General features: G+C 40.2%; 1 protein-coding gene across 3 annotated transcripts in view; it reads right to left on the bottom strand.

Annotated features, from left to right (window-relative positions):
- The window catches only part of PDGFD (platelet derived growth factor D), a 152,522-nt gene that overhangs the window by 7,469 nt on the left and 119,468 nt on the right, over window positions 1-25,585 (bottom strand). For all 3 annotated transcript variants that reach the window (XM_069883533.1, XM_069883531.1, XM_069883532.1), the window contains 3 exons: window positions 24,017-24,076; window positions 18,580-18,781; window positions 6,973-7,187 (listed from right to left, as the gene is read on the bottom strand). In XM_069883533.1, the coding sequence (XP_069739634.1) occupies window positions 6,973-7,187; window positions 18,580-18,781; window positions 24,017-24,076 (477 nt within the window). The remainder of the gene's footprint in view (window positions 1-6,972; window positions 7,188-18,579; window positions 18,782-24,016; window positions 24,077-25,585) is intronic.

Genomic DNA, 25,585 nt, shown 5'->3' with positions numbered 1-25,585 from the left:
CTCACTTTTGACGATCTTGTCACACATTATGGCTCTGCTATTGCTTTTGCGCTGACTACGTGTAGGTGTTCCCTCTTCTCAAATTCACTGACTGCCTGGACATGTATCACAGTATTTCTCATTTCTTTAACTACCAGATGTCATCCCAAGAACTTTCATTTTTAACCTTTTTTACCCTTACTGCACCTCTGTGCTTCCTCTGCTCATTCTTTGACCTGGCAGTCGTTTCTGACTCATTCTGCTTCCTTGTATTTGCATTCCAAATAAATCTCATTGCTGCTTCTTGTATAATAGTTCTACGCATTAACGCTTCTGTCAGGTGAATTCTGTGCCTTTATTACCATAAGAATCTTTCATCTCCACAGCACATGTACCGTCAGCTCCAGGACATCCAACAATCAGACCACATTGCTTGCACACTGGTTTATAATGCTACCTCTTTTCAATCCCGCAGCAAATTTCCTTTGTTGTATCAGCAGCATTTGTATCATTTTTGACTAGTTATGTTATGTTTACTTGTGTAAAGACAGGGTGAGAATCACTGTCAGAGCCTTCTCCAGGCTGAACAATCCCAACTCTCTCAGCCTGTCATGAAGTAGCCACTTTAACACTAATCTAAACCTTGTTGTTGAGAATTAGTTGCACGTATGTCCTGTGAAAGCACCAGAAAAGCTCCTTTCAGTAAGAAACTGGAATGGAAGTTTAACACTTCAGAAAAAGGAGGGATGGAAAGGAGAGGAAGCACCATATATACAGTGAAAAATGCATGTCTTTACAGGGCAGACAAGTAAGTAGGTAAAAGATGAAATCAAATATCACCATTTTGCTTTTTCTCCTTATATGCCTTTTAGCTGTGTTGCTCAGCACTGTGTTTGTGGAGGTTTGTACACTCTGACGAGTTCTGGTTGCTACCTTAAGTGCTTTTATTCCTCATGGAAACTCATTTCACATCTCATCAGTTAAAGCAATGAGATGGGGAAACCGATTTCTTGTTTCTCTGAGGTACGTGCGTGCTGGGCTGATGGCACAGCCACAGCCCGAGCTGAACTGCGTCCTGGCCTGAGCTCCCCCACACCTCCTCTGGGCTGGGTGATCTCCAGGTTTAGAGCCCCCCTGTCTTTACAGAGCACCTTCAGGCATTTCCAAAGAAATGCATTGCAATGGAAAACACACTTCCATTTCAGCTCCCCTTTAGCAAGTTAGATCGCTGTAGATGTGAGCATTTGATCAAGGTGTTGCGTATCCATTTCCTTGTACTGCTTTGTCTTTGCCTTGCATGGAGCCCTATGACGTAACTCAATATCATTTATGGTAGACTGTGCCTGAGAGGTGTTCTGAGACACTGCCAGCACTTGGTCTGTTTGGTTTGCAGGGTTCGTCACATTATGTGGTAAGTCATGAGTATTTATCCATGAGCTCTGGTCTCAAGCAAACCCAGAAGCAGTGGAAAACCGCAGAGCATCACAAGCCTCCTGGAAGAAAACCCACCAATAAAACTGTCTGTTTATTCAAGTTATGAACCCTTTAAATCAAGGAAACTGCTGAATATTTTGGTAAACTGATGGTAAGCTTCCAGGTTATAAAAAAGACCTGAGATTTCATTATTAGTATTTCCCAGGGCAATAAAGAAGAAGATACCCCTTACTGAGGCACTCTTATTTTCTCGTTTTCCCTGCTGTTGCATTACTTCTTTACAATTGAATGTGATAGGAAAGAGTTGTACAGCCTGTTCAGGGAACTGTAGCAGCACTTACAGCTTGGGGAAATTAAAGACTACACGTGATAGCTATTAGTCCTGCGATACTAGGAGGGAACGCTCGGTAATGAGTACAGTGTGAGGCTTTGAATAGGAACTAAGAGAGAACTAAAAAACATTAAGCGCATAAGGAGACAATAACCTTGAAATCTCACTGGACTAGAATAGAAGCCTCTTTCTCAACAAACACTCTGGGCATTAGTGTCCTCGCAGCTGTCAGCAGGCAGCTACTCCAGCTCTACAAGGCACTGGACACAAAGCCAACAAGGAGCCTACTGCTTCTGGAAAACTTGCTTGCCTGTGTTTCTCACCCAGAAGAATACAGGGTAGCCCAGAAATGCCAGACAACTTTTAAATGGTTTCCAGCTGCATTTTTACCATTGAGGACCAGCATATCCAAGCCCAGGACAAATAGCTCTGGTGAGTCCAGGAGCTCAGTAGATGAACATCCAGGATAGCAGTTAGGCAAAAATCAGCATGGCAAGAGAAGCAGTGTGAGGTCTGCAGGATTCAGTTTCAGATGCTACAAACACCTTATTTACTCCACTACCTTATAATTCCTTCTGGTGTCTTTTGCGAATAAATAAAAGTTACTGAGACTTGTCTTTGAATCTGGCCTACATTGTCCTGCAGCAAAAGGCAGAGATTTTTAACCACATTAGCAGCACTAGGGATTTCATAAAGTGTGAAGCTCTGTCCTTCAGTAGGCAACTAAAGGGTTTCTGATTAAGGTTAGTGGGTTTTAAACTGTCTTTGAAAATAGTGAACCAGCTCCATGGTTCCAAAAGTGGCATGTTGAGAGGCACCTCCTCAGTGCTTTTAGTGCCAGGCATTTAAATAAAATTAGAGTTAAGTGTCGAAGGAGAATAAAGAAGAAAACTGATTAGCTGTGCATGGCTAATAATAAAGTGTAAAGTATTTTTGACTAGAATTAATGGACACATTTTTAGTATGTCATACATGAATTTATCTGCATGACTTCCACTCATGTTAATGGAGCCACTTGGCTAAATTTCTGCTCAGTGAGCTGTTAATTCATCCCTGAGGGATTAAATTTAAATTTAAATTTAGAAAAAACAATTAACATTAAAGCTGAAACAGCCTTGAATTCATATGGTTTTCAGAGAACAAAAGAGTAGCAAAATAAATTAGCAGTGATGTATTAGTGTGAATGTTGAATTTCCTGAATTTAGTGATTAGTTTGGGGTGTTTGTAAATTGCAACATCCTGGTTCTGACCAATGCCTGGTGATATTCTGGTGTCACATCATCAGATGCTCCCAAACAACTGACAAAAAACCAAGTGCTTGATAGCATGTTTACCATCAGCCTTTTTCTTCTAGCAACTGTCAGCATTTGGCTTAAGTTCTGATACAGATGTGACCCAGGATTCTTTAGTTTATATTTTACTTCTAGTTCTCTCAGAATCCTTCTAAATTACACACCACTTATATTTAAGGGTTAAAATTCCATATAGATCTTCTCCTGTATCTCTCTTAAAGTATGTTTTCTGCTTCTATACATCTTTTCTACTCCTGCCTGTATCCTTCTGAGCTCCAACAGTCAAAATCCAGCTTAAGTACCCCACCAATTTATCCAGGGTATATTTGCTGTGTTATTTTATTACCTGTTCACCTGTAGTCCTGCAGAAGACTGTCTCTGCTTTTTTTTTTTCCTATCACCACGGCACTAAATAACTCTTTCCCTAAAGCTCTTCATGATGATTCAATATTTGACCTTTAGTCCAACTTCTACCTCTTGTTTCTCCCTCCTCACAAAGCAAGTGTTACATGAATAAATAGTTGAGATTACACATAGAATCATAGAATAGTTTGGGTTGGAAAGGACCTTAAAGCCCATCCAGTTCCAATCCCCCTGCCATGGGCAAGGACACTTCCCACTAGATCAGGATGCCCAATGCCCCATCCAACCTGGACTTCAACACCTCCAGGGACGGGGCATCTACAACTTCCCTGAACAACCTCTTCCAGTGCCTCATCACTCTCATCGTGAAGAAATTCCTCATGTCTAGTCTAAATCTGCCCCTCTCCAGTTTATACCCATTGCCACTAGTCCTATCACTACAAGCCTTTGTAAACAGTCCCTCCCCAGCTTTCTTGGAGGCTCTTTCATGTACTGAAAGGTCACTATAAGGTCTCCTTGGAGCCTTCTCTTCTCCAGGCTGTACAACCCCAACTCTCATCCTAATGCTTACTACTTTTCTCAACTGCATTCATTACATAGGCCTTCTGAAATCCCTCACAGCCTTCTCTGCTGTTATCTCCTGTGCTAGCTGTCATTTTTGCCACCTCTCTGTTCACCTCTCTCCAGACTGATCATACATGAAAGAACAGTTAATCCGCATGCTGGGAGCATCCACAGATAGCCACTTCCTATGTAGAAAATTGCTCATCTCTTTCACCTCTGCTCTTTATCTCTTAACAACCTTCTAATCCATCTCTGATCTTGTCTGGTTCACTCTCTGAAGGAGGTGCCAGATCTTTTAGCATTCTAGTACAATGTTGTGGTGCTGTATAAATATTTATTCATACAGAAGGCATTCTGAGTTCATTTTATCAGCTAACAGTTATTTAGGTGTTTTATACCTATTAATTTTTTTTCCAATTAACTTTTCTACCACTGAGATAAGGCTTTCTGCTCTGTAATTACCAGCGTCATCCCCTGCATTTTGTTCAAAATTAGATAAAATATTAACTATTCCGTGGTCCTAGCTGATGTGGAGTATGCTGTGTTCTTCAGTTAATTGTGAGAGAACATCTCTTACCTTGGAAAAGAGTAACCACACTGCTCACAGCGAGGCAAAGGTCTGACCTTCAATGGCCTTTTCCTATTGCAGCCCGAGGGCCTCCCAAGCCAATGCTTTTGTGATATGACCCCACATCACATCCAGATTTAAAATCCATAAAGTTCATTTTCACTTGAGACTTAAACCAAGTGGTACATTAGGCTCTTAGAAGAGATACGTGTCAGAAACTAAGTCAGCATGACACTCAGCTACCTACTTTCAGGCAATTGAAAGGATTATACCAAGTAACCTTCCCAGATCACTAAAGCGAACGTTGTTCATGTCTGGTTTTGAAAATATTGATTTAGAGGCAAGAATATAAAATGCTCTTTCCTTGGTTTTTGTTCCTCTCTAAATGTGTTCTGAACGGATAAAAAAAAACCCAATGGACTTTCTTATTATGCAAAAATTTTGCCTTCCTAAACAATTGCTGAGTGGGAAAAAAAGCTAAAGCCAAAATAGCTGCTTCCTACAAGTAACAAATCTGGAAAGGGAAGAGAATTTACAAGTGACTTAATTGTCATTTCCAGGTACGGGCATAAGTTCAATAAATGCAGCACAAATCAAGAGGAAATGCAGTCAAATATCTCAAGGAATACACCTCTGTAATACACCTCTCTAAAAACCCAGTGGTGGCAAAAGATCTCTACAACTTCTTCTAAATTAACTTAGCCATAAATAGCTGTTATATAACACCTACATAATCTTCTTCCACTCTGATGATTCACCACTTCCAAATGCAAATCACTGGGCGATGTCATGGCACTAAAGACATTAATATTAAACTTATTTAAAACCAAGCCTTCCTACAGGCTGATTGTATAGGGGTGTGTCTCTGGCTTAATGCAGTGGAAAGCATCAGAAAGGGTCATTGGGCACTGGCAGAGGATGCCCAGGGAGGTGGTTGAGTCACCTTCCCTGGAGGTGTTTAAGGCACGGGTGGACGAGGTGCTAAGGGGCATGGTTTAGTGTTTGATAGGAATGGTTGGACTTGATGATCCTGTGGGTCTCTTCCGACCTGGTTATTCTATGATTCTATGATTCTATGATTCTATGAATACTGCTCCATGAGGAACCAAGGTGGTACCTACCATGTACAGCAAGACCACTGCTGTTATATAAGTCTAGGTTTCACTTCAAGGACACCTGGAGCTGTCTGGAAGTCTAAGCAGATCCATCATCTGAGGAGGAGTGGTGACCACAGGCAGCATTCACCTAAACCTTTTGGTCTCTCTCAAATGATCTTTGCCTATGAAACTCACTGTGGACAGTGATTGTTGTTCATTGACTTTTGCATGGCAGATCCAACATGATAATCAATACAATACTTGCACCCTTAGCAAGTTTGCAGACGATACTAAGCTGGGCGCAAGTGTGGATCTGCTGGAGGGCAGGGAGGCTCTGCAAAGGGATCTGGACAGTCTGGACCGCTGGGCTGAGTCCAATGGCATGAGGTTTAACAAGGCCAAGTATCAGGTTCAGCACTTGGGGCACAACAACCTTATGCAGTGCTACAGACTAGGAGAAGTCTGGCTAGAAAGCTGCCTGGAGGAGAGGGACCTGGGGGTGTTGGTTGACAGCGACTGAACATGAGCCAGCAGTGGCCCAGGTGGCCAAGAAGGCCAATGGCATCTTGGCTTGGATCAGAAACAGCGTGACCAGCAGGTCCAGGGAGGTTCTTCTCCCTCTGTACTCGGCACTGGTGAGACCGCTCCTCGAATCCTGTGTTCAGTTCTGGGCCCCTCACCACAAGAAGGATGTTGAGGCTCTGGAGAGAGTCCAGAGAAGAGCAACAAAGCTGGTGAAAGGGCTGGAGAATAGGCTTTATGAGGAGCGGCTGAGAGAGCTGGGAGTGTTTAGCCTGGAGAAGAGGAGGCTGAGGGGAGACCTCATTGCTCTCTACAACTACCTGAAAGGAGGTTGTAGAGAGGAGGGTGCTGGCCTCTTCTCCCAAGTGACAGGGGACAGGACAAGAGGGAATGGCCTCAAGCTCTGCCAGGGGAGGTTTAGGCTGGACATTAGGAAAAAATTTTTTCACAGAAAGGATCATTGGACACTGGAACAGGCTGCCCAGGGAGGTGGTTGAGTCACCTTCCCTGGAGGTGTTTAAGGCACGGGTGGACGAGGTGCTAAGGGGGTTTAGTGTTTGATGGGAATGGTTGGACTCGATGATCTGGTGGGTCTCTTCCAACCTGGTTATTCTATGATTCTATGATAAGCATGATAATATAACATGATAATGTAACATGATCTAGCATAATGACAACGAGAATATAACATGAGATAGCATGATCAATATGATAATCAATACAAGCAGCACGCATGCCTCTGAGAAATGCCTTCAGAATCCACCTAGGCAATAAATGCTCAAAAGAAATAAGTACCAAAGAAAAGAAAGAGAGTGAAAATACCTCATGATATTTTTTCACTGTTTTCCCTGACATGCATGTGCAGGATTTCCAGTTCGAAGTCCCACAGCCACAGTTTCCTCCACAGCGCTGGACAAGGAGGCAGCGGGGGAAGAAAACTACATTTGTCAGCTTCAGTTCCTCCCTTAAATTGACAGAGTAGTTTCTCGGAGTGCAGCTGTAACGTTTCACATCATCATTCAACCTGTCCAGGTCAACTGCAATGCAAAAGAAGTTTTATTAGCAGGACTCTAGTGGGACATTCCTCTGGTTTATATTGCTCCCCAGGCAGTCAATAACACAAAGTGATGTGACGCTGATTGGAGAAAAAAAAAAAGTGAATTATAGCAGTGATTTCTGAACAGATAAACATAAAGCCACCAGTTTTAAATCATTACAGGTGGCCATCCAGGTTCCCATCCTGCTCCCACTGACGCCCATAGCAGAGCTCACACTGACTATAAAGGTGAAAGGAAGTTTTGCAGTAAAATATTGCCCTGAAAGCTGAAGACTGGCTATTTTATTTGCTTTGTCACTGACCTGTTGTATCCTTGGGTAAGAGATTCCACTTCTGCTACTCCCTTCCCTCCTTTGCTTATATCTGGCTTACTTAGATGATGAGCTCTTTTTCATTATGGGCATAACTCCTTTTGCCTAACTGCAGGCATACAAAAAGCAAACACTTTAAAAAGGCTCTTCAGTAGAGAAACTTTGGAGTGATTCATCCCTTCCTCACAAGGGCATTTACGACAGGTGGCTTGACTTGCTTCTTCAAGGTGCCTGTCTGTATTGTTTATGGATAGAGTCTGTATGACTCTCTTCTAGATGGAGAAATCAATCTAAGCAATATTAATTTCAGCTGTTAAATGCTACTATAATAGGCATTCAAATAAATACAATTAAAACTAATGAGTTCCATTGAATGTCAGTAGCTGGTTGATGCCTGGTATTTCTGTGAAATGTCTCATGTAAACAAGTAGTAAAGCCAAAAATAAAAATAACTTACAGACCATCAGCTGTGAGTTTAAGTGCTCTTTCTAGCTTTAGCTTGTAAAGCCAAAACAAAACAAAAAAACCCTTCCATAAATACATTTTCCACAGTTGTAGCACAAATAAAAGTAACAAATCTAATGAGTTTTATTTCTACAGAAGTTTTCTGATTTCTTTTTCCGTCCTGTTCTGCTTTCTTCTTTTCCTTAGGATTCTGTCCACCAGCTAAGTGTTCAAATGCTCAATTGTTTCATTCAGGACTGGAGGCCATGTGAATTTTCCTTGAGCTCCCACTCCAAACAGTATTCACTAATAGAAACATCAACAGGAAAATAGGAATGGCTCATATAAGAACTGAAATAACAGTGTGGTGTCTGTGAACATACCAGCTTTTCATGGGCATGTTTAATACCTGAACACCATCTCTGATCCTAAGTACGCTTATGCCTATGCTTTAGTATAAACGCGTGAAAATCTACAACAAAGACACTCTACACCTTCTGTGACTCAGTCCTTGCCAACATCACAAAGTAAATTGCGGAAAAAAAAGCTGTGATTTGTAAATATCATGCACATTTACATCCTGGCCTGAAGATGTTCACAAGGCAGATATGCAAGAGGCAAGGGTATGTAAATGTCACTAGTACTGTTAAGGAACATCATAGCAACTTCACTTTTCTGGCAAGGTATCTCAGTCAATGGGAATATAGCAGACAAATTACAATCTTATAGCAATTGTGATACATCTCACCATGGTTCTCTCCCAAGAGCTACCATCACTCCAAAAGAGGTATAGATCATCCTCATGATATAAGCATAAAATCAATGGGGCTGCTGGTATACTCATGCATTGGGAGAAAAATACAGTCCAAGTGCCCACAGTCAGGTCTTAGAAGTCCAGAGAATATTGATTTCTTTCTTTTAACAGATGATATTTCCTTCTCTGCTGTCATTCTCCAAAGCCACCCTTTCTCAATGAAGGCTCTCAGGCTAATCCTTCTTTCATGGAAGTGTTTCCCACGCCTCTAAATGCTCTCATCAAGACCTTTGCCATCGACTTTCCTTACCAATAAAGCAAAGAGTTACCTGGTCACTATTCATTTCAGCCAATTGATGTAAAAGAGAAATTAACCAGAGGAAGAAGAGGGAAGAAAATACTCTGCCTTCATGATTAATGAGATTTTTTGAGGTGAAAGCCTGGATCATCTATACTCTGGCACTGCAGCAATCCATGGGAATGGATACTGATACAAGCTTTTTCTATTGTGGACTCGAATGGCATTTGCTGGTGGTGCATCTCTTAGACAAAATTTGAATAAAATGCTTAAAGGCATAATTCAGCCCTAATTCAGGTGATGTAACACAGAAAAAAAAAAGGCTTTCAGTAACAAAATGGTCATTAAAGAGGGTCCAGCCCCAGGTCACATGAACTGACCAATGTGTCCAGGAGAAGACGTCTGTAGGGACTGAAGAACATTTGGTCTGTCACAGATGACATGTTCCCTCAGGTTTCCTGCGTTGAGCTCATACTCATTTTCACTGCTGTGTTATCAATACAGAAATGAGTCTTTCTAATGAGACTGGCAGCAAGGGAAAGCACAAGCATTTAAAGGACCAGAGTAGGGGGGAGGGGCTTTCCTGCAGAGAGCATATTATATCCAGCACTGTGTTACAAATATTAGCTTCAGTACTTAAGCTGCTCAATTTAAATGGCAAGGGGTGACCTGGCAAAGGACTTTTACTGGAGGGAAGGCTTTGCTCACTAGCCTTCAAAAGCCTAGCTTTGATGACTTTCAGAAGCCTTTGCAGAGTCTCTTAGGTCATAGCCGAGTCAGTACTGTGAAAAGCAGTTGACTCCCTCGAAGCACAGGAAGGAACAACCACATAAATTTTCTCTCTACACTGTATGAAGGAGTCAGCTGTTCTCAATGAGGTCTCAAAATCCATTTCTGTATGCATTCTTCAGGAATTCTGAAATCAACTAGTGGCAAAATACATTTTATTTAGTGTATTTTTCTGTGATCATAGAATCATAGAATGGTTTAGGTTGGAAGGGACCTTAAAGATCATCTAATTCCAACCTTGCTGCCACGAGCAGGGACACCTCCCACTAGACCAGCCTGCTCAAGGCCCCATCCAACCTGGCCTTGAACACCTCCAGTGACAGGGCAGCCACAACTTCCCTGGGCAACCTGTGCCAGTGCCTCACCACCCTCACTGCAAAGAAATTCCTCATTATGTCTATTAAATCTGCCCCTCTCCGGTTTATTTCCATAGCGATGAACTACATTTGAAACACCTATGGGAAATTTTCCAATGGGAAATGAAGTCTCCTTGGCATCCTACTCAAACATTCTGACCCTGAGTTCTTGAAAGTTTAAAGGACCTCAGATTTCAGAGTTATCAGTTACGATGTGAATTCTCTGCACTTTCCCTTATCTCAGGTATCAGAGCCCATGTTGAAATGGATGAACACATTAGCAGAAATGTCTTATTTTAGTGATGCTGAAATCAAGAAAATAAATAACATCAAGCAGAGAAGTCAAGACTGAAGAAAGGGTTTAACTGATACACAAGTCATCCTCTGTAAAAACCCATTTGGAGGTAAACACTTAGGCCCTTTTTGACTCTGCTCTACAGAAATCCAGTGCTTAGTGAGATAAGGTGAGTACGCAATATGAGCATGTCAACAGCATAAACTGTACTCTGGTAGCATCCCACTGACACCCAGGCACAGTTCCCCTTGCCTAACCAGCTTTAAACTATGGTTTGCAGACCCCTAAGGAAAGAATACGTTTTGCTCCAAACAGATCTCTCTGCTGAAAGCTTCAATATGCATTTTTTCTTCTCTTGGGATTGTTTTGCTGTGTAGAGTCAGTCCATTTCCTCATCCATCTAACAACGAGATTTTACAGTACACTCAGTTTCATGCATCACTTCACTGCTGTGACTAAAATGTAACTGAGCCTTGGTGTGATTGGTGTGAAATCCTGCTGCTTTACTTACCAAGGACTTAAACCACTGGAGTTCTTAATTTAAAACTAGAACTAAAAGGTTCTGCAGACTGGATGCAAATAACTTCAAAGTATTATTACAGAACGTCTGCATCAGAGATTCAATTTAGAGGCAAAGCAGATCTAAAAAGATGCACTGGAGCAGTAACCTTGAAATGTGCAGTACAGTGTGTGTGTGTGTGTGTGTGTGTGTTCCAGCCTTTAAAACCTGTGCTTAAATTTTAAATTCATCCTTATTTCACACAGTGCTATGGCATGTTCTTATTTTGAAACATTGATCTTAATCAGATGTAAGTACTGAAATGAGGGATTGCAGCTCATACCATGCTTTAATGACAGGAGAGAAAACCTATGCTGCTGGTCACTGATTAATTTTAAAAAGAAAAGCATTCTGTTAGGGTTTCTTTTAACACTTTATCTATTTCAAATCTGTATTTTTCCCTAATAGGGAAGAACTCTGAGACTGGTCCTGTAGTGAGAACAGGTTTGGATGAGATGATCCAGAGAGTTCCCTTGTAACTAAAATTGTTCTGTTCTGTGATTGATGCTAAAATGCAAAATGGCCTGTGTATCTGCTCTCCTCCCGCAAAAGGTATTGACATCACTATCCATATGGACAGATAAGGTTTAAAAGTCTTATAATAAAAGGTTATTATGAAGGCGATATGGATGTGCAGAACCAGATTTCAACATGCCACTCAGCACCAGACTACGCTGACAAGTCATGTTAAGAACCATCTGTATGTAGACAGACTAGAAGGCCTGGATCCTCAAAGACGTTAAAATATCTAACTTTCACTGAAGGGACTTGCCTGCTTTGTACGGGGAATGGGTGCAGAGACTTCACAGACACTGATTATCCACCCCTGCATGTCAAAGACAATCTTCATCTCGTTGGGCCTCCTGCCAAAGGCATACAAACCAGTGCCAATTCTGCTAAAATTTCTAACTCTTGTGCTCTTTTTGTTACCTAAAGACATATACTCATGAAACTTGTTAGCTTGCTCCAGTTCATTTTTTTGTGCATCAGCAAGGGATGGTATTGCAGTGTGGTTGGAATATTGTGTGTCAAGTGGGGACATAGAGCTTAGTTCTGGTTTGACTCCCCTCCTTTTCCATGGGTGGCTTACAGTTTATAACAAAGGTTATTTTGCTGCTGTTTTAATTTTGACTCTTGGCTTTAAAAATTCCTCCTATAGAGCATGGAATTCCTCCGAGACCTAAGAATGCATCAGATGCTTTCTCCCCAGCATGCATGCTCCACTAGCTAAAGGTGTGCACCAGAGCTGTGTCAGGTAGAGAAGAGGTACCATAAAAGCAAAGACATTCAGAGCAGAGCTGCAGCTGAAGATATGGTGTGGCTGAATTCGAGTTGGAAAGTGCAGTCCCATATATTTGATGCAGTCACATCTTCCACTCGTTAAATCACCTAAGTGCACTGACACTGATGAAATTATTCTTCTCCATACCAAGAGCTGACACAGCCCTATAGCTTTTAGTCTTGAACACACATGGCTGATGGCTTTCACTGTTCCATTTCACACTCTTAGGGGCAGCAAAATAAGAACTTTGTTAAATACACCTGAAAACTTTGGGAGCTTTCCAAGTCTTTCTCGTGGGACCAGGAAAGAAGATGCTGCAATCTGAATTTACAACAGAATCACAATACCAAGACAACCCTCCTCAATACAGTGACTATTATTTTCTATTTAATGGCCTCAAGCTCCGCCAGGGGAGGTTCAGGCTGGACATCTGAAAAAAAAATTTCACAGAAAGGGTCATTGGACACTGGCAGAGGCTGCCCAGGGAGGTGGTTGAGTCACCATCCCTGGAGGTATTTAAAAGTCAGGTGGATGAGGTGCTGAGGGGCATGATTCAGTGGTTGATAGGAATGGTTTGACTCGATGATCCTGGAGGTCGTTTCCAACCTAGTGTTTCTGTGATTCTGTGATTTTAGTGGAATGAGACATCAGAATTGTAGTGGAATTACAACAGGCTGCACGAAACAAAGTTCACAATAGATAGGACTATTATAGACTGGCAAACCAATTATCAGCTGTGGAATAGGTTAAATAGCAAAAGCATGCCAAACTATCAGTGTCATAAATGGACATAGCTTCATTGAAATCAATTGAATTGAACAGCTTATTCCAGAGATAAGTAATATGCTACAAGCTTCACTAGCATTTTAAAAAAGGATTTAATAAGAAAAGCTTTCACTGCAGTGACTGAGAATAATGTCACATAAAGCATGGGGGAAAAACTCATTTGCACAAAGAGGGAAGAGTATGGATGTAGATCTCAATTAGATTGTGAAATGAATGAATGAATGTGTGTAGTTTGCCTGCAACAGACAACTTCATTCCCAAATGAAGAAGAGTGGAAGAAATATCCTTGTTTTTAAGAACAAGGAATATTTTAAATTAGAACCTATTTAAGGAGGTATTCCATTGACTTGGAATATTCACATTTGCTGTGAATGAGCAGGCATTCAGCATTTGTGATGCCTGCACTCCCTGTCTGGTGCACTGAAACTTGCTGGCAGCCATCCCAGAACCTTTCAGGGTAAGACTGCATGGACATTTGCAGTATTTATCAGCCACTGTTTGCAAACCCCTGAGAAATTACATTCCTGAGTCAAAATTTTAACTTACTGCTATCCCATTGTAAGTAGTGACAATTAAAAACTATTGTTAAGGACGTGGTGAAACTTGCCTGATCTTGGGAACCTATTTGGGAATGGACAGCTGAAACATTCCATGAAGATTTGTGATCTTATCTTGCTACTCCCCTTCTAGAGAGCATTGTGGCCATGCCAGCAAGTGTTTATTTATTTAACTTGTAAAGCGGTCATTGCAGACAGATGTTATTGCAAGAATGTCCCACCTGATTAATTTCTTCCGATTGCCAAAGGCTTCTTGCACACTGTTTCCAAAAAAAAGAACATGAGCTCAGAGGCATGTGCAGTCCTGTTAATTACCAGAATGTATCTGTATCCATCGACATGTGTTCCTGCTTCCTAGGTTTCTTTGTGAAAAACAAAACCAAAAAACAAACCCTGAAGTCAGTCCTATTTAAAGATGACAGGTGATAGGACAAGAGGGAATGGCCTCAAGATGTGTCAGGGAAAGTTTACAATGGACATTAGGAAAAATTTCTTCACCAAAAGGGTTACCAAGCACTGGCGGAGGCTGCCCAGGGAGGTGGTTGTGTCACCGTTCCTGGAGGTATTTAAAATGCGAGTAGATTAAGTGCTTAGGGATATGATTTAGTAGTGGGCAGGTAGAGTTGCAGTTAATGATCTCAAAGGTCTTTTCCAACTTAGTGATTCTATGATTCTATGATCCCTTTCTCTATGTACTATCCCCTAGACATTTGAATCTACTCCTGTGATAAGAAAGAGTGAATTTCTTCTGTCGCCTTTCTTCATTTGTACACAAGATGTTTCACAGGTAGAGGTCTTTTTTTAAATTACAAAGCCTTTCTCAATGGGTTGCAGAACTTCAGAGTGAACAACAACAGATGAATGCAAACAAGCATGTGGAAAAAGTTAAATAAATTTTAATTGATGATTGGAACTGTTTACAACAGTATGTCTGAGGAGCTCTTCTAGTATTATCAAGCAGATAGACTGATGCTTTCAAAAAAGATACTGTAGGATGAAGAAGTTTCCTTCAAACATGCTTGAATGCTCCTTATGACTCTCTAAAAGAGAAGACACCTATTTGTCTAGAAGTTCAAGATAACCATAGAGTATGACTGTTTTCTTTTTTTTCTATCTAATTGTGTCCTTGCTAAGAACAGTATTAAATAACACAATAGCCTGTGATATCCTTTTAGAGATGTTTTACATTTTTAAGAGCCAAATTACTATGACACTGAGGTCAGCTACAACATATTACAGCACTGCAAAAGGAACTCTTTGAATAGATACACTTTATTTGGTATGACCTGCTTTCTTCTTAAGAGTCTAGGATGACCTTAACTCTGAATATTCATATTTTCAGATTTTCTAAAATGCATCAATGACTAACAAGCTTTTTTGACTATATTCACTTGAAACACTACTTGTCATACTTTCATGTAGGAGATGTACACTGTAATTTATTGCTTATACAAGGCCTCTCATTTAAGAATTTTGAAAATGCTATTTTTCCCCTTTCTTTTCTGTCCTTTTCTTTCAGTCTGGGTTTCACTGCAATGCTGTTGTTGACTCCTACTGGAGCAATTAACAACAAACTTCACTGAACACATGTAGAATTAAATTTAAAAATTCATTTAGTTATTAGCGAGACACACCTGATCCTGATATCTCATTTTCATTAGTTTAAACAAAAATAAATGCATTTGACTCAATAGGTTTGCATCAGTATTGTAGAGGTGTGACATCAAATTTTATAGATGGAGTAAAGTTATCATACATATAGTTTTAATCCACACACTGTTCATCTTTAAGGTTCTTGAAGAAGGTATCCAGGGAAGGATCAATCTTATAACTGTGTATAAATACATGATGGAAGGGAGTGAAGCGGATGGAGCCAGAATCTTTGAAAGGACTAGAGGTATTAGACACAAACTGTAACACAGGAAAACTTATTTCAATGTTTTAAAAAGCACTTTTTTTTTTGTTCTTGGAAGGTAGTCAGACGCAGGTTGCTCTGAGAGGTTATATTTAAAATTTTACTGGACGTATCAGGGCAGCCTGATCTAGTGGGAGGTGTTCCTACCCATGGCAGGGGGCTTGGAAGTGGATGATCTTTAAGTTCCCTTCCAACTAAAACTATTCTACGATTCTATATTCCAGGCAACCTGCTGGTGGTGACCCTGTCTTGAGCAGGGGGGTTGGAGAAGACAATCTCCTGATGCACCTTCCCACTTTATCTATGCTGTGATTCTGTGAGTTTCTTCTGTGCTAAAATACTGCAATTCTTACTTCCTTGACCCTGATCATTGATTGCAAAATTCAGAAAACACACCATTTAAATGGCATTTACCATATATCCTCGTTATCAGAACTGATATCCAGCAACACCACCTCTTAAGCTCAATTTGGTTCCACAATTTGGAATGGGCCGAGAGTTGGATAGGAGTGAAATCATTAGTGATCCATTTATGCAACATGTCAAATTTATGCAAAATGTCGTGAAAGAAAGGCAGAGATTACATCAAATTGTTCTTATCTGCCTCAGGGACATTCTAACGAAGGATAAATAATAGAACCCAAGCTGGAAGTAGAAACAGATATCTGATATAAGTGACGATATAATCTATAGCTCTATTTCCTGCAAGATTATCCAAGTGCCTATAAACTTTTCTCAGAGATTCTCAGTGTCTGTGTTGAAAAGTCACCAAGCTTTTCTAATTTAAGGATTTGTTAAAGCTATTCCCTATGCCTGACATCATCCAAGAGCAGGCCTTTCATCTTGACTACAGTTTATGACTAAATTAAAATTCTTAACTGATTTTTTTAAGGATTTTATTGTACTGAGGTACTTCTGTCCAGAGGGCTACTAACAGTCAGGGAATTTGGTCTTCAGTTTGAAGACAAAAGAAAAACTGTCATAAAACGTTGTTGTTTGTTTCCGTACCTAAAAAAATCCTATTAAAATAAATTGAGTGTTAAATTAATAACTGGGAAACTCTTTATGCCTTTTACAGTATTTTGTTACACAAAAAGCTGAATAACATATATACTAAATAGAAAGAACTTTATGCATCTGATTTTTATGATCACTAGTGGATCAGATTGATACCTGTAGCCTACATGATTAGCATCAATAAAGAAAAAAATGCTATTTTATATATATGTGGTGAATTAAACATACGGGCTTCTAGGCCAAAGACCAACTGAGATCAAACGAAACCTGGAGAGTGAACCACTAGAGGATCCACGTTTCTAATCAGCTTCTAATAAAATCAAAACATAATCTTTACTTCTTTTTTATAGAAATCTATCAGTGTCAATTCAAGCCTGTGGATAGGAGACACCAGGCTCATGTTTCATAGACCCCCTAAATGAGATCAAATTGATCTCAGAAGTGATGCAGTGGTGGTTAGGTGACATTTTTCACAAAATATGTGCTGTTGTGATTGCCTGAAATTGCTGACGTGACAAAATGGAAAAAATTAAATCTGCTTTATTGCAGATTCCTTTGAAATGCTGAGCTCCAAGCTTTCAACCGCTTGTGTATCTTGGAAACTGTAGGTCAAGATGACTGCATATCTACTAATACATCGTATATGCTCGAGGTCATTCTCCTGCACAAAGGTTAACAGGAATGGGACAGCCCACATCCCAGCCACAAGGCTCTTACTCCCCGAGACAAGGTGGCCACATGCAAATTGCCCACTGAGAATGGCAGCTGGTCTCCGCCAACTTCTGGTTCAAGCACAGCAATGATCTCCAGGAATGAGACTTGGCCTAAGCCAAAACTAAGCAGAGACCAAGCTGACATTTTGGCAATATCATGACTGGATTTCAGGGCCTGGGAACATTCCTCAATGCTATTTTCACTAATACAGATGCAGCCTTTATATCCCTTTTAAGATCAAAGCCTCATAATTTCATAGCAAGTAATTACAAACATAGAATTAAAATTCCCTCTCTCTGCTTAGTACACGCTTAACATAAGGGGGATGAGATTTGAGGTGCAAATAAATGGTAGATTGCACAGAACCAGCACTGTGACTTAAGTATAATAATTTTAAAGTTATACAGAAGAATGTATATGAATACATAACTTCGAAATGGAAGACAATTTTAAGAAGAGAACTAAAAGAAAAATAATTCACTCCAGATCTTCTATGAAAACTACAGCAACTGTCATCTTGAAGAACCCTAATAGACCTCCTAGATCTGTACTTGGACATAAAGGGTAATTTCATCAGGCCCTTTGGTGCGAGGTTACACCAGTGCATGACTGTCTCTTCTAAATAGTGTTTCTTTATTGTTATGGGTTTGTACTGTTAGCTTAACATTCTTTTGCTAGATACCATTTGGTGGATGATTTGAACTAACAGAAGGAAACAAAGAACATAACCCAGAAATTTGTGCTTTCCTCAATCACAGACGAAGATGTTAAACCATAATAATGTTCCCCGTCAATGTAATGAAAAACAGTGAGATTTTCAGTCCTAAAAATCCAGCTGCACATACAGGTGTCTGCACCAGCTGCTTCCCTAAGCACATCGTGATAAAAGTGATTATTCTACACTCAATGGAGAGCAATTCTTAAGCAGGGTATTTAAAGGAGGATGATAGTGCAGGTAATTAGGAGCCCCATGCCTTACACACAAAGCAACGCTTAAGAGGGTGAAGCTGGGAACCATCTGTCCTTTACACATGGGTCTATGTTTTTCTTTGTGAATTCATCACAACAATGGGCAGTTTTCAGTCTGATTTCTCAGGTGAGATCCTATTCAGTCAGAAAATGTTTAAGGATTAAATTACTTATCTCTGTTTTTAATAGGCAGTACTGTACTCTGTGACTACAACAGGAACATAAACACCAGAATGGAATACCTGAACAATGGACATTTCTATGAGGAGAGAAGGAATATCGTTGGCTTGGTATCTCCAAAGTAAGTATCTAGTGTCTTTTCCTACCTTTGGACTTCCTGTCGTGGTAGCTTCTGCCTCGATAATGGTGGCCACTGTCTGTGTATAAATTCTCGAGATCTTCTTGCCAGGAGTCTGGGTTAAAGTGTTTGAGCAGATCCTCCACCGTGTCAAATGCAGCAATGGTCTGATCCAGTGCTTCTGCCGTGAGCGTAGGGTCAGTCACTGATGGAGAGGGATAGGATACCCCCTAAGAGTGACATACATCTCAGTGTATGGAATGGAATAAATTACAGCACCACTCAAAGCAATTGACAACAATTACTGAGAAATTTGTCTCATTAATGACTGAAACAGTTACTTCGGGCCATCTTTTGAAGTCCTTAGCTGGGCCAGGCTTTGTTATGACTGTGTCTTCTTTGTAAGGAGAAGAAACACCAAAGACCTCTCAAGCAAATCCCAGAGGAGATGCAGAGAGTGGAAGCACTACCGCTGCTGGACTGTCGACGTGCACACCCATTCCTCAAAGGTGATGACAGTTTGCAGATATACAAAGATGTAATAGAAATGTCATTTGAAACCACCATGATGGCTATGACCACAGAGCACAGGAGCTTTTTAGTGCTAGGGTGGTGCTTTCATAGCTCCTCCAGCTTGGCTGGTAAATCCATAATAGGCAGAGCAGAAACTATAGCAGAGAAAGACAAAAAAATCCACTAGACTGCCTTTATTTCCCAGGTCAATTTGGACACCAAATCTGGCTTGGTTAAAGATTTGAAAAGATGGCCCTTCGTTCCCAAGAATTAAATGTATTATGAATCACTGATGAATGCCAATTTTACCACGCTTTTTACCAAAAAAACAAGTTACCAAACAAATGAGAAAAAAAGCGTTATTTGGATCGCAGCAATGTAACAATGAATATTGAGATTACCAGCATAGCAATATCCTCATCATTATGTCATAGTACCAAATGGAATATTGTTTCCCATCAGAAAGATCTATGTACCATTACCTGAGAGTATTTGGTTCCCATTGAATTTATGGCACATCTTGACTTTGACAGCAAGATTGCAGCAATTTCATTTTTACTGGAGACGACTTCAAACGTTTTTAATAATTGTTATTTAGAATCATGATGTTCACAACCCTGATAGCACTTTTCCCTTATCCAAGCACAAAGCCTCATAGTATGTGTAAAATATGTGTAAGAAAAACTAGTAATGCAGATCTACTGCTCTCTGAAGAACCACAATCAACATGCAAGAAGCATAATATAGCACCAGACTTGTTTGGATTTTGGTCTTGTAGGTTAAAACATTGCGGGGCAAAGACTAGAAACCTTCTTCTGTCATGAAAACCCACCTCTAAAGTAAAGTAGCAGAACTATGCCATTTAAAATTAATGGCTCTCAAAAGTTATTTTTTTGCCTCATCTCCCAAATAAATTCATCTGTTAAATTATTAATCTTTGTGATTAGCTACACTCAGTCAGGTAGAAAGGTCAACTCATTTGAGTAAAGTTACTCACTTGTTTGCAGCTTTCTGTCCTCCAGTGTTTTAATATAGTTTTAATATCTTAATATAAAACATTTGTCTTTTGTGTTAAGTTATTTCACAAAAGTAACAACGCTTGGCATTTTTCACTGCATAAGTTTGATGAAAGTGTAGGCAGTCCAAATTATTAAAACCAAGAAAGAGAATTAAGTAGAATATATTACAATAGTGTGGTCAATAAAGCACAGCTCTGCTTTACTGCTCATCACCAACAGCACAAGAAGTTTCAGAGGGCCCACTTGTGACTGCAATGCCTCTACAATGCAGTACTAAATCAGACACAGTGGAGATGGTTGTAAAAATTCATGACCCACTAAAATGGAAGGCATAGATCAAAGCATCTCTCCTGACTTCTAAGTGGCTTGGAATAGAGACCGTCAAAGAGATGGGAACCCCGGAAGATTAAAAGCTCACACCAGCAAAATGACCAGCATTGTTATCTAAAACAATGCTGCAGGAGAGACTGCGCTGTGGGTGGGCATCATGCAGTGTGCTAACGCAGTCTTTGAGGTTAAAAAATTAAAATGAACCCAAATGCTACTTGCTTACTGAGGAGACGCCAGTGAGCTCCACTGGCGTCTCCTCAGTAAGCAAGTAGCATTTGGGATTACAGCCTGACAGGGCAATATCAGTCTTCAACTACCTCTCAAAAGTGAGGGAGATTGTGCAAGGATGCTGACGGAACAGCAACAGTAGAATAAAAGTCAGAGTGAGGGACTTTTTATAAAGGCGTGTAGTGATAGGACTATGGGGAATGGCTATAAACTGGAGAGAGGCAGATTTAGACTTGATGTAAGGAGGAATTTCTTCACAATGAGGGTGATGAGGCACTGGCACAGGTTGCCCAGGGAAGCTGCGGCTGCCCCATCCCTGGAGGTGTTCAAGGCCAGGTTGGATGGACCTTGGGCAGCCAGGTCTGGTGGGAGATGTCCCTGCTCAAGGCAAGGGGGTTGGAACAGGATGGGTTTTAAGGTCCCTTCCAACTCAAACCATTCCGATGATTCCCTAAGTGTGTGGCTTACATGATGGAAGAGCTTTTTTGCATGTGTTCTGCTGTGCGTTTCATTACAGAAATGCACATCAGGCTGTGAATTTGCAGGGCATTTCAAACTCCTACAGGCAGCAGAGATTCCCCATTTTATTTTCATATAAAAGCTTCTACTCAAGAGATTTGTGCAACCTCGTTCACACACAGAAGAAAGCTTAACTTTTTCACAGTCACAGCCAAGTCAAGAGGAATTATTTCAACAGCTCAGATAACCTACTGGCAGCGACATCATGTGACAGGCCCAAAATCAGCTTCAAAGCTGCCAACCCAAATGCCTCTCTTTTGTCCTGCCAAGAATGAGGCACTAGCTTTAGAAGAGCTTGTGCTCATCGTAATCTGGCTTCTGAGATTGCATCCAAAGAGAGGGCAAGGAGGTGAGTGAAATGCAAGAAGGAACGAAGAGCAAAGATTTTCCACATGATGTACCTCTTCTACGTTTCTTAAAAGCACTTGAACACATTTTTACACAAGGTAGCCTTTACACAAAGTTATCTTATTTTTTTTTGTCAGTGTTTTTACCCTTGATTTCTGTTCTCCATTCTTTTCTATTTTCTATCTATACTGTAAAGTTGACAGCCAGTTCAATGTGCATCATGACTCTATGTTGGTCATAACAGTACTTCACAAATAATGGAAACTAACTTAATAATGAGTGAATTTTGTTTCCTTTTTTTCTGGGTTTGCCATGCTGGGTTAAGGATTGAAGTACTGGGTTTGACTTTCTAAGAAAAATACCCAAACCCAAAATACGATTCTGTGATATGACCTCAGACAAGGAAGAAAGAATTCGCTTACTTTCAAATTTTCATTTTGAGAATTGTAATGTACTCAGATTCTACCATGAATCTTTGGCTTGCCTATGGGTTTGAAGGGCAAAACTTAGATCTGTAATACTGAGTATCAGTGGAACAGCATGTCCTCTTGTTGGCAACTGACAGGTCCACATTTGTCCTTCTGCCCCTCAGGACCACAGCAGAATCTCTGAAACTCTCATGAAGAATTCTGATGTCCTTAGAATTTTTTTTTGTGGTGCCCTTGGGAAAAATTACTCCATGTCTCTACCTTATTTTACTAAAGAATAAGAAAGGGTTAGTGGATGCAATAAATTCCCAGTGGGAGAAGGTACATTTTGTTAGATGGAGGATGGCATGGGAAAAAACAATGAAATTGGGGTTCTGCTTCTGTTTGAGCTGTAGGTTTCCATGTAATGTTAGGCATCAGCTTGCTACCTGTAATATCTGTCCTGAGCTTCCCTACCTGTAACACATTAACAATTTCAGAAACAAACATGTTTAAGACAAGTAAACTTTGGCGTTTTTTTTCAATATGAAAAGAATACTGGATTATTTTTGGCATATTTTGTGCTTTAGGCTATTAACGAGGTTAACCAACATGGTGTTCACCATATACTTAATCTCATTTTCATAATTACCTGATGAGGGAGCCCTTAGCTTACATTACATTGTCAAACATCATCCTATCATATTTAGCCTGGAGAAGAGGAGGCTGAGGGGAGACCTCATAGCTCTCTACAACTACCTGAAAGGAGGTTGTGGAGAGGAGGGTGCTGGCCTCTTCTCCCAAGTGACAGGGGACAGGACAAGAGGGAATGGCTTCAAGCTCCACCAGGGGAGGTTTAGGCTAGACATTAGGAAAAAATTTTTCACAGAAAGGGTCACTGGGCACTGGAACAGGCTGCCCAGGGAGGTGGTTGAGTCACCTTCCCTGGAGGTGTTTAAGGCACGGGTGGACGAGTTGCTAAGGGGCATGGTTTAGTGTTTGATGGGAATGGTTGGACTCGATGATCCGGTGGGTCTCTTCCAACCTGGTCATTCTATGATTCTATGATTCTGTGATTTGTGAGCAAAATATTCTAGCACATAATTTTTTTTTTCCAATCTCGTATTAGAATGAAAAATGAGTTTATGTCTTTCAGTAAAACAATGTTTTAGTGTCTTCTCCTTGACACATCCAGTAGATCTCAAACCTGCTAACATTGCTACGCAGAACTTCCATCACAATTACTTCAAGGTTATCAATGCATCACATCATGAAGGGCAAGAGTCATTTGCAAACTCAAGGGTAAACATGAGCAAGATTGGCTTAACCTCATCTAATCTGGACAAAATGTTCTCTCTACTTGCTGCTTTGGGCATTTATTCTTGTTTCATGTGTTTTAAGTGGAGTTTGCAGGATCTGTAACACAGTGCTGACCAGCCAGCAGACTGCACAGAAGAGGACTACGCATGTTACAAATTCTGACGATAGACTGCCATTCCCCAGCATTTAACTTTACTTGGGAAATGAAACAGGGGAGAGATTTTTGGCCAATGACACAAATCTAATGTAATGGTGAGAAAAATAAGATTTTACATTGGATTACTTGTTTTCCTTCTTGCTTGTTTTCCTTCTTTCTTCCTTTCCCCTTCCCCCCAAGCTGCATTTCATTACTGAATATGGAAACTTCAGATATAATATTTTATCACAAACATTTTAAAAAAATTCAGTATTGACAATTGAAAGCTAGATCCATTTTCCTGACAGCCTATTTTAAGCATAGTCTTCTATTTATGTCAAGACATTCTACCATTTAAAACTGTAAGGGGTTTATATCTTATATTTTCATCTTGGCAGGATGATTTTGAAATCAGAAAACGTTTCTCAATAGCCATCTCACATGGTTACAGCAGCTAATATCATATTCTGAATCTCTTCTCCTCAAAAACACACTGGTTGACTCCAGTATGAGTTGGATAAACACTTATTCCATTCGCTGCCAAAGCTGAATACTTGGTTCCTCTGTGCAGGTACCATTTTAGGGAGTTGGATTCAAGCCATCCTATCAATCCATTCATGGGCAAAATAATAAAGAATTACTTACTGAGACAGAGCTTGTGACTGACTCCCAGTTTGTTTCTGAGGCTGCATGCTGAAAATCATCCTAAGGGGAAAAACCCACAGGAAAAATCACCTTTAACACAATGTCCTAATTTATCTGCAGAACCTAAAAAATGTCTCAGTATTCAACATCTGTCACAGTTTTCAAACGTGTTTAATGCAAGAGGAGCCTGCCATGTGTCATTCCTTAATAATGCCACTTCTTTTCACATTCCTCCCTTTTCGTTGTTTATAAACTAGTTCCTTGTTCCTATGATTCTATGATTCTATGATTGTGAGTTTGCTGGGGCAGGGATAGGTATTATTATTATTTCTATTATGGTATATGCTTCTTTGCATAGCAGAACCTAATCTGGCCAGGAACATTATATTTATCTTCCAACATAAAAATCAAACACCACCTTTGTATGTCTACAACCAAATTATTAATGCTGTTCCCAAAACTGACCTGTTCTGGAAAGAATGTGGACACGGTAATACCCTGGTATTGCTTAGCTAAGGTGAAAAGCAGGATAATCTAATCGATTTGAACTGTAGTCCAATACGACTGTACTGCTTCTGGTGCTTGTGCTGAACTGGGCTTGTCATGGATCTCCATCTGGACACTGAGCTGTTGACCAGTACTCTCTGAATGTGACCATTCAGCCAATTCCACCCATCAAATCCAAATCTCACCAGTTTAGAGAGAAGGATGTTGCAGGGGACCGTGTCAAAGGTTTTACAGCAGTCCAGACAGATTGCATCCATTTCCACACAGCCACAGTATATTCAAGTTAGAAGTGTCATCACACAACCCCCCTGGGCATTTATAATTAATTTGAGCACAGGGACAGGATTAATCTCATCTAGCTTTGTACATTACAAAGGAAACACCTAAGCTAGTCACTCTTGTTTCCATTTATAGTCAACTAAAACTAGCATTTTTATGGTATAAACAGTCTTATTTTGGAAGCTTAATTTAGGATGACCTTGCATCCTAAAATGTTTTTTTTTTTTCCCCTCTCTATTGTCTATAAAGGGAGCATGAGAGGTTCTAGCTTAGATACAGATGTCAAAATTGTACATACTGACATGTGGTCATCGAACCCCAATACACTTCTCTGACCAGTGACGGGCAATCATTACTTAAACAATAAAGAAACCATTTCTTTAATCTTTCGGCAATTTTACTCATTCCCAACTAGAATAATTAAACCATGAAAAATGGGAAAAAAGGCAGCATTAAAAAATGGTTATTAGACACACATATGCAGCAAATAGCTACTGATCAGCACGAATAGGTAGATAAGGAAAGTGGACTGAAGTGACAGCATACCAAGATTTTCATTTCTAATAACAGAATTCATAATGAGAGCATTTAAAGAACATGGATCAGTGCCTGAGCTCACTGTTTTACACTGACTCAGTGCCTGCTATGCATTTTTAATTTACCACCTGAAAGAAAAAATGAAAGAGTAGACGCTCAGCTGATGCTCTCTAGACTCAGTACTACATTGGACCACACATATATGCATATATTCAATTATTTATTAGGAATGGAAAAGAGAAAAAT

Source organism: Phaenicophaeus curvirostris, chromosome 1 (genome assembly GCF_032191515.1).
Source record: "Phaenicophaeus curvirostris isolate KB17595 chromosome 1, BPBGC_Pcur_1.0, whole genome shotgun sequence".
Taxonomy (NCBI): Eukaryota; Metazoa; Chordata; class Aves; order Cuculiformes; family Cuculidae; genus Phaenicophaeus; species Phaenicophaeus curvirostris.
This window is presented reverse-complemented; position numbering and strand designations above follow the sequence as displayed.